At 41.6% G+C, this 12811-nt stretch overlaps 1 protein-coding gene across 7 annotated transcripts in view; it reads left to right on the plus strand.

Annotated features, from left to right (window-relative positions):
• Nucleotides 1-1560: 1560 nt before the first annotated feature.
• Nucleotides 1561-12811, plus strand: part of mgaa (MAX dimerization protein MGA a) — a 40492-nt gene continuing 29241 nt past the window's right edge. For 2 of the 7 annotated variants that reach the window (XM_067614107.1, XM_067614114.1), the window contains exons 1-3: nt 3167-3255; nt 7595-8775; nt 10215-12108. In XM_067614107.1, the coding sequence (XP_067470208.1) occupies nt 7670-8775; nt 10215-12108 (3000 nt within the window). In that variant the 5' untranslated portion in view covers nt 3167-3255; nt 7595-7669. Of the gene's footprint in view, nt 1618-1759; nt 1859-3166; nt 3493-6234; nt 6597-7594; nt 8776-10214; nt 12109-12811 lie in introns of those variants that run through there. The other 5 variants (XM_067614110.1, XM_067614113.1, XM_067614109.1 and 2 more) reach the window with 5 other exon arrangements.

Consider the following 12811-nt stretch of genomic DNA (forward strand, 5'->3'; position numbering starts at 1 on the left):
TTTCTCTCTGCGTTCTTTAATCCGCTGCAGAGGACGACGATCTGCAAAACAACACACGGTTCACTAGTGAACACAAAGAAACAGGACAGAGTGTTAATACACAACTTACAATTCATAGTCTGCCATTCAAACACCAGTATTATCAGCAAAGTAAAAGTACTCAGTATGCAGAGAACTGATGCATTTGTTGAAGTTGTATTTGTGTTCTCTTAATCTAAACTAATGATATTCTATAAAGATTTAAAACAAGTTCTGTGTGTAAATTCTCCGTCTACAAAGCTCCCAGTGACTCCAGCAGAAACACAGTAGAGGAAATACTGAAGTACAAGATCCTCAAACCGTCCAGTACCATTACGCCATCTTTATAATAATTTATGCCACCATCTTTAAACTGTATGTTTTCATAATAGATCTCAGTCTTTAACCAAATTATCTCATTAACTGGATATTTAATAACACTGGAAGGCTTCAAAATACTTCAATGCTTAATCACTGTTTCACTGCTGGAAAGTAACTCAATACATTTACTGTAGTACAGTACTGAGGTACTTGTACTTTACTTGAGTATTTCCATGTGATGCTACTTTCTACTCCACTACATTTATTTGACAGCTTTAGTTACTTTTCAGATGAAGATTTGACACAATGGATAATATAACAAGCTTTTAAAATACAACACATTGTTAAAGATGAAACCAGTGGTTTCCAACCTTTTTGTCTTTTGACGTCTTACAAAAAGCAGTGTGTAGTCGGGGTCACATTTCACATGTCTATGAGTTGTTAACAGCTCCACCAAATAGTGATTTTTCCCTCTAAACTTCTCACATGCTTTCATTTCAATAAATGTTCAAATGATCCAATATTTCAGCAAAAATCAAAGAATAGAGAAAAAGTCCAAAAACTGAAAACAGATTTGTGTATCAGAACTTTGTTTTTTCTTCTTTCCTCTCCCATTAATCATCTCACCACCCCTCAGATTTATCTGCTGACCCTTTGGAGGGGCCCGACCCCTAGGTTGGGAACCACTGGACTAAACTAGCTAACTGTATATAAAGTAGTGTAAACTAGCTCCACCTCCAGCAGCTACAACAGTAACATGCTGCTCTAACACTGATGCTTCACTATTAATAATCTAATGATGTCATATATAATAATATATCAGTCAGAGGGACCAAACCACTACTTTTACTGCAATACTTTAACTACATCAAGCTCATAATACTTATGTACTTTTACTGCAATACTTTAACTACATCAAGCTCATAATACTTATGTACTTTTACTGCAATACTTTAACTACATCAAGCTCATAATACTTGTGTACTTTAACTACATCAAGCTCATAATACTGATGTACTTGTACTAGAGTATTTTTACTTTGCTGTTTTGGTACTTTTACTGCAGTAAAGTATCTCAGTACTTCTTCCACTGTCGTGTTTCTATCGAGGCTTTAAGTCGTTTTACTTTATTCTTATTTCGGTATTTTGCAGCTTTTCTGTTTCCTCTTGAATTCCGGAGACAAAGTGCGTCAACACGACATGTCGTCCAACCAAACAGCTTTTTTCTCCTTACAGTCAAGATGGACTCTGTTTGAAGAACAGTCCTGCATGTGACACGGTGCGGCCAGCAGTCATCACTAGTTAACGTTATATGGCTGTTTAACAAAATGACAAGTGCCGTTTATTTACACACATGATTAAGAGCTCAGTTAAAGATCTCCTGAGGTCACCTGGCTAACTGTCCGTGTCTCTGCTGTTAGCCGTCTGTTAGCCTGGAAGCTAACCTGCTCATGGTGTTGATTTACCTGCTTCTGCAGTCGGACCGAGGACAACGTGAAGGTGGCGGATGACAAATTATGGTAACACGAACATATTCAAACAGTCCAAAAAATGTGAAATATGTGAGGATAACATAGCACCCCATCAGTTCATTTAACCTACAGCGCATGCGCCATTGTGCCGTAGTCCGCGCCCCTTCAGCAAAATCGTGCACGCGCACTTTATATTTAAACAAACGGGCGGTTTCACGGTTTAATTCTTACTTTGATCTCAACAATAATACTGAAGTTATATCGATTATCCGCAACTATTAAATAAGATAAAATATCAGGATCTGTTTGAGGTGAAAATCATGTAATTCCAGCAGCGAGTCTGATGTTTTTGTACGAATCTAACTGGTTTTATTCTGTCTGGATTCCTCTCTGCTGACTCGTGGCTTTACGTAATAAATGTTTAGCTTCATGTAATTATGCTGGCTGTAGTTTAAACATCTGTAACACCGGACAGCAGCTCCATCATGGCTTAAGAAGCTGTTTCGTTCTGTGTTTCTTCTCCGCGGTTTGTGTAAATCCGTCGTTCAAGCTTCACATTCAAACACTATTATTATCCAAAGTGGGCCTGAACGGAGACGTCACCCGCAGAAACGCCGACATGTGCAGCAGCTTTGTATCTTCAGACGAACTGCTCGGTTTAAAAGGAGGAAACAACATGGAGTCGCTATTGCGGAACAATTTACAGCCAAACATGAAGGCTGAAACACGGATAATGATGTCTAACACACCGCCGTCCTCCATTACAGCCCATATAAACCAGCTGGTACCGAAGCGACACATTCACAACCAGTGTTAACCCTTTCCTAACCACAGCGGGTCAAACAACAGACTGATTTTCATTTTATTTCGTCCTGAAACGTGATCGATCCGCATCAATCACTAGTTAAACTCCACCAGCTACGTATGGAGCCTGAACCAGGAAATGGTTTCCATAGTTAACCGGAGCTTTTGATCAGAAACCCCGGCTGTTACTGGAGACATTCCCACCAGTTTCCCGACATTTAGTCCACACTAATCACTAACTTTAATCGGTTAACTGTAAGCCACATCCGGGCAGATGTGACCCAGCAGCCCGTCTGTCTGTTCGGTTCGTGTTGTCTGTCGGCAGCAACCGGCCAGTTTCACATCCGCACACAGTCCGACAGGTAAAGGTGAATCTGCAGGATAGAAGGCTTCATTCAACCGTCCCGAAGCTCCTTGTCGGCGGGTAACGGCCAGAGGATCCTCCGGTGTCGTTGCTCGGAGCCGCCGGGGCTCATTTTAAACCAGGTGGCGGCAGCAAGATGGCGTCCGAGGCTGCGCAGTGCTGGGGAGGACGGGGCGGACGATGACGTCACATAGCCTGGACACCGCGTGCCGTCTTCCCCCCGCAGTTAGAAAAGATCCACGGTGTCGATGAGGCCTATACGGCGGAAAAACAGACGGTAACGCTCGGATTTATGTTGTAACGTCGAAATACTCGATCTGCTCGAGCACGCAGAAGGTAATCCGCGTGTCGGGATCCGAGCACGTGGCTGGGGGGGTCGGTGCAGACGAGGGAAGCCATTACTCAGGCCTGCTGCTGGTAGCTGTATTCTCTGTTCATCACTGTTAATGCCATGTATCCAAAGTTAAACACAGTGAGGTGAAACTACTCAGGAATGCTTACTGATTGTTACAAGGTCAGTTTTCAGTAACTCATCTCAACTCATTTTAGTTTCCGTTAAGCTAAGTTTACACGCTGCTGGGAACATGCAGATCAGTTATTAAAGCATTAGTGAGGGATGCTAGTCATATAAAGTCAACTTCTGCAATATCTGCATTGCAGCAGGGACACAGTGGGTAACTGATTTTGTTATTGGTTTACCCCTGAACAGACTCCCACTGGGTGCGTTGGGGCCGGTGCGGTGTGTTGTGGTGATACTCAAGTCGTCATCTTGAGGAATTTACTGTCTGATAATTAGTCTGAAAACCAGGCAGTCAACTAAACTAAAGATGTATGTAATAGACAGTACACCATATTAAAACAGAAAAGAAATAGTGCATGTTGAACTGTGGTAATGTAGCGCTGGGCTGTTAGCGATTATAAGTTCAGAAGGTTCAGTGAAGTTGAAATAGGCTATATTTTAAAGTGTATTTCTGGCTTTATTCTATATTTTTCTTATTATCAAATCTCATGTACTGAGCCAAACCCACCGTGTGTTAGCGCATCCATCAACACTTTCTGACTTCCATATTCTATATCTCTAAGCTCCAATCCCACTGGTTCATATTGAAGACATAAATATAGACGAACAAATATAGAGTTCCATGTTTGACAAAAATGCCCAGTAATTACCTAAAACAGCTGACCACTCTATTTTTAACCAATAGGAGGAAATAGTGCATTTCTTGGAGACTATTTTCTGCAGCGGATGAATCCACATTTGGTAGTGAGTATTTCTTGCAGCAGGACTTGAGGACTGAGTCAAAATAAACTTCAGTGTGTTCATGGTGACAAAGGAACATGTCACCCAGAGCAGCGGTGTGGCTCACTGATGCATTTTTAACAACGGAGGTCAAGGGCACAGAGGAATAAGATATATCACAATACATGCTAGTAGATCAATTCAATGTTGGTTTGGATCTGCGTGTGGTGTTTGTTGACAGGAAGAAAAATCTAGAATATAGAATCATACAGGATGGGTTCAGGCACAGTATTGAATCCTAAAAATATGCTTTGGGTCGCGGTCTCATGCATGTAGCATGAGTGAAACGGCAGCTGTATTGATCAAAATAGAGGTTACATCAGGCGCATATGAGATGGATGACTGAAAATGTGTCTGAAATGCCTCCTGTGTAGACACGCGGTTACACTTATACTCTGTGTTGTGTGCTACCAATAGCAAAATATATGTAGAAGAAACACTTTTTCCAGCACTTAAAACTGCATTCAATGAATTTGGCCACTAGGGGAGCTAATGACTAAATCAAACTCACAGCAAGACCCTGATGACCAGCTTATCATGTGCTAATGGCTAACATGTTGGCTAACAGTTGCCCACGAACACATATAGCAGAAACTGCTGCATGGATTTATGTGTAATTGAGCCCCTTTCTGACCTGTTCTTCATGATGTAAAAGTTTAACATGTTGGTCTGTTAGTGTGTGAAACAGCCCCACGGTCAGTTTTAGTTAAGTCACATACCAACACATTAATGTAAAGGCTACAGTAGCATATGGTTAAATACATGCAGGTGCTTCTTTTCTGCCTTTTTAAGAGCACTGTAATAATTTAGTCATTTAATAATTTATCCAATTATTTAAATTATGAAGTTTAAAACCTACAAAGAGAATGTCTGATCGGTGTATATAAATGTGCTTTCATTTAATTCCCTGTGTGACACTAGATAAAAGAGAAAAAAAAACTCTCAGTAAAACTCAATAATCCAAAAGACAAGCAGAAGAATTATATATAATAAACAATGTCAATGATAACAGGTTTTCCCTGGATTGGATCGTTTGTGTGCACCTCTAGGGTGTCATGCACAGAAACGAAAAAAATCACAATCTGACAGATGAAAGTGTCCATAGGGATTTAAACTGTACAGTAAGATGGAACAAAAAGTTGAAAAAATAAAGGTTGTGACAAATGATGGTGTTGATTTTTTAGATCTGGGATGATATGCTCATCTCCCGATTCGATACTGTCATGATACTTGGGTGCCGATTTGATTCCAAATCGATTCTCTATTCAAAACAGATTGTTGACTGAATAAATAGAAAAGGGGGCACTATTTTCAGTCTCTTGTTCCAGTATACTGTGTGCCAAATCATTCACCAGTGTCCTTATTCCACTCAAATACAATATGAAACACAACTGGCAGATAAGATAAATGGTCCGCAGCCATTTTATTTAAATGAATGAATTTGAAAGTGTGGTATAATTTTAAAGACTTGTGATGTGCTGAAGGAAACAAAATGCAATGCAAAATGATGATTATTAATATAAGCTTTAAGCAGAAGTATGTTGAATAGTTGTTATTATGAAGCATTATACCAGTCATATTATGTGTACACCTCACAAAATCTGGTGATTAATATAAGGGCACGTAATATGTTGAAGATAATCACATTCAGTGCACTTGATGAAATTCTAAGTGTGTTTGTATTAAATTTCATTATTTTTTAAAAATAACCTCAAGAAAGAATTAGGAAATAAGGCTGAAAAAAGGCAAGCATAACTTTAAAAATTAAGGCCAAAAGGAAGGATATGGAAATAATAGTGTAAAATAAACCTGAACAGCCTTTAAAAGATAAAAGGAGATGTATCTGGACATGTCTGGATAAACTAAACATGCCCAAACATGTCCAGGCCTACCTAAAACCTATCCTGGGATTTCAGGCCTAAAATAGCTGATGTAAAGAATTTTCTAATTGTTTAATTGGCCAGTATGAAGTGGTAGGACAAGAGGCGTGACCTATGCAAGCCAAACAGTATAAAAGAAGGAGCACTGGCCCTTACAACTCAGTGTTTTTGGTGAACCTTGTGTGCACTTCAAACTGCTCTCCTTTATCGCCGGCATTAAAGAACATTTTGCTGCTCTGACTCCTCATGATTTTTTTGGACACCAAAGAGAAGTTTCTCTTGAGCTGATTTGGAACATCTGCAGAAACTTCTTCTACCTGAGGTCCAGAGATTTATTAAGACAAGAGGAGGAGTGCTCCAATGTGTTATTAACCTCATGTCTCCAGCAGTGGAAAAACAACGCTGTCCAACACGCTGAGCGGCCGCAGGTTTTCTGAGGTGAAAGAGACTGAGCACCAAGTTATTTGAGAGAGTTGGTTTAAGTTGTTAAATGCTGCACTGTTTGTTGGTCATCAGGTCTCATTTGTTACTACTGGATTTCTCTGCTCTGCTCCACTAATGTTAGTCTCTGTATGACAGTGTAGAAAGTTCACAATATACAATATACATTGTTCTTGTAAAGGTCATTATTTAGTCATTAAATCAAGATAACTTTAGAGTGTGTGCGCTGTTGACTGTCCGGGTGCTCCAATACCCTCGCAGTTGTGTTCCGCCTTTTTTGTTACGTCAACATCACTTGCAGAAATTTTCAACAAAGGTGGCCCGCCTTTGAGTTAGATAAGCAGGGAAAACCCTGGATAAGAAATTCCATTAGTGGATCTACAGAGCTGATTACACTTGTGAGAAGCAGTCATTCAACTGTTCAACTTCATGTCATTATTTTCCATCTCAGGTGGTGTTATGTAGGAACAAGATATTGTGTGAGCAGCAGTTGAGCTCCATAACAGTCCTGTCATGTTTGAATAAAGCCACTATGAAACTTTACCGGTACATGAAGCCAGAAAAGTTTGAATGAAGTTTGAAGTCTGTTTTGTATCAACCAGTAGAGTGTCAGTACAATATCCAGGCAAGATGCGGCTTGTATGAGTTTGATATGAGTGAGTCAACCATACAGACAGGCCTGAATGGAGCACACCGTATGGTTGAGACCCAGGGAATCATCAATACAAGTAGCACTTTTCCACTACAGACAGTAGGGCTGGGTGTCAGCCCTTTTTTGATATGAACCAAAATGTCTACCCAACACGGAGTATCAAAAACTGTCAAGGACAGAAAGCTGGCATCAGGTGCTGGGACAGTAACTAACATTGTCTTTTATTACATTCTTGTATGACTATTTGTGTTTAGACAACATAAGGAACGACCACTATGAATAAAAGAATGACATTTTGGCCCCTAATGAAAAGTAATGGATGTTTATTATTCTTTTTTTTCAGGATGCCGGCTTGAACGACTGTACAGATGTATAAACAGCGGGATCCTCCTGCCCTTTAGATGTCGAGGACCTGTTCATGGCTTCTAAGAAGAAGCAGAAAGGAATGGTGTTCCATCAGGAAGGGGCAACCACCCCTGCAGCAGCGCCTGCACCCAACCATCCACCTGCACACTTGGTTGCCCTGAAACCAGGGAAGGCAAGCGAAGGCGGCATGGAACAAGGCACTAATATAACCAATGAAGAGGCAGACGTTGGTAAACCCATCATGTACCCAACTAGGGAAGTCCTCAGGATGTCTGGTGGACTTCCTGTTATGAAACATCCCGCCAGTTCCAGTTCTCAGTCAGACAACCTGTCACCTGATAGCATCTGCAAGGGAATCAAAGTGACTTTGGACAACAACAGCATGTGGAACGAGTTCTTCAGATGCAAGACTGAGATGATTCTCACTAAACAAGGCAGCAGGATGTTCCCCTACTGCCGTTTTCGCATCTCTGGCTTACAGCCGTCCAAGAAGTACTGTTTGATCATGGACATTCAACCTGTAGACAACAGTCGTTACAAGTGGACCGGCAAGTGCTGGCAAGTTTGTGGAAAGGCAGAGTGTCATGTGAAGAGTCAGCCATTTGCTCATCCAGAGTCCCCGTCAGCAGGTCAACACTGGATGCAGAATCCAGTGTCCTTCTACAAACTGAAGCTAACAAGCAACATCTCAGACCAAGAGGGGAACACTGTCCTGCATCCAATGCACCGCTACCTGCCACGACTGCACCTGGCCCAAACTGACAAAGCTGCTAAAGACATAAAGCTAAATGGTTCCAACGTTGTCACATTTACTTTCCCACAGACTGAGTTTATGGCAGTCACTGCTTACCAGAACTCACGGTTTGCTCAGCTGAAAGTCGACTATAACCCGTTTACTAAAGGACTCAAGGAAGATGGCTCCAGTTCATGGGGCCTGAAACTGAAATCAAATACCAACAAAGACTCTCACAAAGATGAAGGCGCAACAACAAATGAGCAACATCCTGTGAAGAAGAGCTTGAAGTCTTTGCTTGCAAACCATAAACCTAGAAGCTCAAAAGTAGTTGATTCAAAACCTTCAGCATCAGGTGACCTCCAGAAAAATTCCACTACGAACAAAGATCAACCAGCTGCCAAGGTTACAGGGGAAAGTTCATGGTAAGAGTTCGCAGTGAAGATGGCAGGTTCTTCAAGTTCTTTCTCTCAAACATCAAGTCTAACAAGAATAAAGACCAACTTCTGTAGAATATCCATCAATATACTTATGAGAAATACTTTTTTAAATGTGGCAGAGTTTGATAACATTGTTTCATGGCCCAAGTGCATCTGTTGTGCCTCATTTAGTCTTTACCAATTGTGACTACACATCTATATCTTAGACATTTTACTCAATTTATACCCTTTTGCCCTTTTGTTTTCACATGGATTTGGATTCAGCCAGTTATCTTTGTATATCCTTACTGTTACTTTAGTTCTGACATCAAACATTAGCCAGATACATGAAGATTGGCTATGACAGGTATGTGTGGGTTATGGATGTCAGTTTCGGTTAATTTTGCTTTTGATTGTCTGACACCCATTAACAGGTAACTAACCGTTAATTTTTAAGAAAAGTTGTGATATAGCTTTTGTTTGAGAGAGCTGTTCAGCAGTCGGTGGTCAGAGCTAGCTTGTCTGGCCTGGTTAGCTTGACTTTTTGCTCATCCTTCTTTACCTCAAAGTGTTTTCAATGGGTTTGGGCACAGTAGCTCTCAATGGCATAACGTACTTTGGCTTAGCTCTTTCATTCCTTCACCCTCTACTACACTGATTGGCAGCATATAAGTCACAATCATTTGGCACACCAACTGGGTGATGGTTAACACCTACATTGATATTACAGATAGCTGTAGGATTAGCATGCTAGGCTAACAGTCAATCAGCTGTGTGACTTTAAATCCGCACCATGTAGTCTTCCAGAGCGCACAAACATTGTAAACACACCTGTCACCTGCCCAGCACGGTGCTGTTAACATCGCAGCTACACCTTATTTTTATACAGTCTATGGGCTATACACAGCATGGCACGGGTATGCTAATGATGCTAGACATGCTAACTATCTGCTATATGCCGTGCAGGCTCGTAAAATGGATCCGTTATGTCTCTTTGTCTCTGCGGGTTGGTGCTCCTGTTAGTATTGGAGCCTCTGTGTGAGACGCTTCGGTCGGTAAATGTGTTTTAAAACTTATCTCGGGTTGAGCTCACTTTTAATTCTGCAAGGCACTGAAATTTGGCACCAATTGATGTAACGTGAATAACGGGAAGTAACGAGTTCAGTACCCAGCCCTAGTATGAAAATTAACTTATAGACTGACATGCATAACAGTTCCAAAATATTCTCGGTGGTTAACCGATTAACGGTTTACTGTTGGCATCCCTAATGTGGGTATAAAGTATCTGTCAATGTCAATATTCATGTTCATAACCTGCGGTACTGTTCCTAGTGAGTAAAAGTTACAGATAATATGTACTAGTTTACTACATTATACCATGATATGCCACTGTAAATAATACTGTTATCACTAATGTGATGTTTTTATTGTTTGGTTTCCTTCAGCAGCAACTCAAGTCCACCCCAGAAGTTAATTTCTGAACTAATTCGGGAGGCTCATGTTTCACTGCAAAGATGCAACCTGGAGCAGCTGAGCATCAGTAACGACACCTCTCACAAAACCAAGCGAACCAACACTAAAACCGCAGCCTTGAAAGGCGATGGACAAGATGTTCCTAATAGGGACAGCACATCCTCTAAAACACACAGTGAAACATCACCTGTAAAAGAAGGTGAAACTGTTGTAACAAAGAATAAGGTTAAGGAGGACAAGCACCTCTTGAATTCACTGAACTGCAAGGACACAATTAGGACAGACTGCAGTGAGGTCAATAATAAATCATCAGTGGCGGCTGGTGCTGCTCCATCAGTGTCCCAGAACGTTTCTGTGGACCATAAACCCAAGTCTGAAGCTCAAACAGAGGTGAATGTAAAGCAGCATAAACGTCCAGCACCTCTGCCCTTACCAGCCCTCGCTCTTTTTTTGAAGCAGCATTCAACAAAATCCAAGAAGGTAAAGAGCAAACCAGAGTCTCCTCCCCCAGCACTCCCACCTGAATCCCTGCCAGAAACACCAGGTTCTGCTGCAGCTTCTGCATGTCCGCCTCCTGATTACACCAACAATGCAACTGGTCCCCCAAAGGATCCCAGTGGTGTTATCGCAAAACCAAACAACCAGGCTTCTGACTCTAATGGTGCAGATCTCCATCCAGACAAAATGGATTTGAATGTCCCTGGACAAGCAGTTGAAATGACTCATCAGCTTTCCAGTCCATCATGTCAGGATGTGGGGGCCACCGCAGACCTGAAGGGACCAAGAACTGATAATTATGTGGCCTCAGTTACAGTTCCTGAAAGCTCAGGCCCACAGCCAACATTACCACATGGTACACCAGTGTTACCCAACTCAAATCAGCCATTTTGTACCCTTGGGAAATCAATGTCCGCCATGTCCTCAACTCTTGCTACCTCTTCTGCATCTTCCATTTTGTCACCACCCATTGACAAAGTATTACCTGTCCTGAACACTCCCCAAACACCAACCATTACTGAGTCTTCCACACTACCTTCAGACTCCAAGTCATCTGACGCCTTGCTTCCTGACCCCAAGTGTTCACCTTTTGGCTTTGAGCCTTTGTCACCCACAAACTCATCGGAGCCATTACCTTCGCTACCTGCTGTGATAGCTTTAGAACTCGACTCCACTCCTTCTGAACCAACTCCAGCAGTGGTACCTCCTGAAGAGTTACCGCTCAATGAAGACTCTGCCGAATCTGTGTTTAAATGGCATACTGTATTACCTGCTCCTGAGCCGTACACAGACCCTTCATTTACAACTTTTCAGCCAACACCACAGACTCTTCCGTTAGCATCTGTTGCAGCACCTTTGTTGCCTTCCCAGTCTCCTGCCCACCCTGCATCACAGACTATTGACAACACTATATCCACGCCTCCCCCTGATCCTACTCCATCATTTCAAGAGAACGAACAGTCACTGCCATTCCCGGCAGAGCTGTCTCCCCTCGCTCTTCAGTTGCCGCTGTCTCCAACCTTTTCTTCATTGGACGGAGATGCTTTGTCACCCACGCCTTCAATCGCTGACCTCGTGCACTTTTTCTCCACCGATGATGACCTTGGGATGGAGGTGGAGTTTCCAAACACAGAGGCAGTGCCAGTTCCCTGTCCACCTCCTAGTACAGTAGAAGCTAATGCACATGATCTTCCTCAGCAAGTGCAACCAATCCCAGCCCCCAAACCCTGTAAACGCAAGAAGAAGTCCTGGCGGCGAAAGGTGGCCAAGACAGATGTGGATCAGACAATGGATGACTCCACCTACACTAGCATGCAGCCTAGCCTGGAGGAAGTGGAGGAACAGTTATTTATCTCGTTCACATCAAAGGTAAATCTGTTATAAGGCACAATTTTTTGTTAATAGCACATCGCATTTCCTAGGATTTTTGCATTTTCTGTAGTTTTTGATGAAGGGAACTAAAAACCCAAAACACACCACCAACATCTGACTTGTGTCAGAGCAGTCCATATTTTATTCAGAGGTCAAAACTAGTAGGAGTGTGTCACAAAAGAACCAGTGATTTATTTAGCAGCATTGATACTGATTGCCCATCCCAGAAAATAAAAAATAAAAAGTGAAAATAGAATACATAGAAACATACGATGGACGATAAAAACCCACTGAAAGATAATGTAAAATAAGTAAAAACTAAGTTAAAAATAGAATGTATAAGTGCTAAGCAGAGTGCCAAAAGAATTTCAGGATGTATCAGGAAAGTCGTAGCTTGTTAAAGGCTAAAGTGAGGAGATACAAAATATTAAGTGAGCTGGCTTCCCTCACATCTATCAGTAGTGTGTTCCGTAGTTTTGTGTTTGTGTTTTAAGTCAAATCGCTTGAAATGAAGTGTAAATGAGTTTTTCTGCATCTTTTTAATTTATAAATTGTCGTACTTTAGCTGTTTCTAAGATGGAAAAATTATATTTTCATCACCTTGTTAATGTGGAACCTGAAGTTTAGATCTTAAGATAAAACAACACCAAGACGTGTAACCTCAGATTTAATCCAGGGAGTTAATTTCCCCAGATTATTG

The sequence above is a fragment of the Thunnus thynnus genome, chromosome 16 (genome assembly GCF_963924715.1).
Source record: "Thunnus thynnus chromosome 16, fThuThy2.1, whole genome shotgun sequence".
NCBI classification, from domain to species: Eukaryota; Metazoa; Chordata; class Actinopteri; order Scombriformes; family Scombridae; genus Thunnus; species Thunnus thynnus.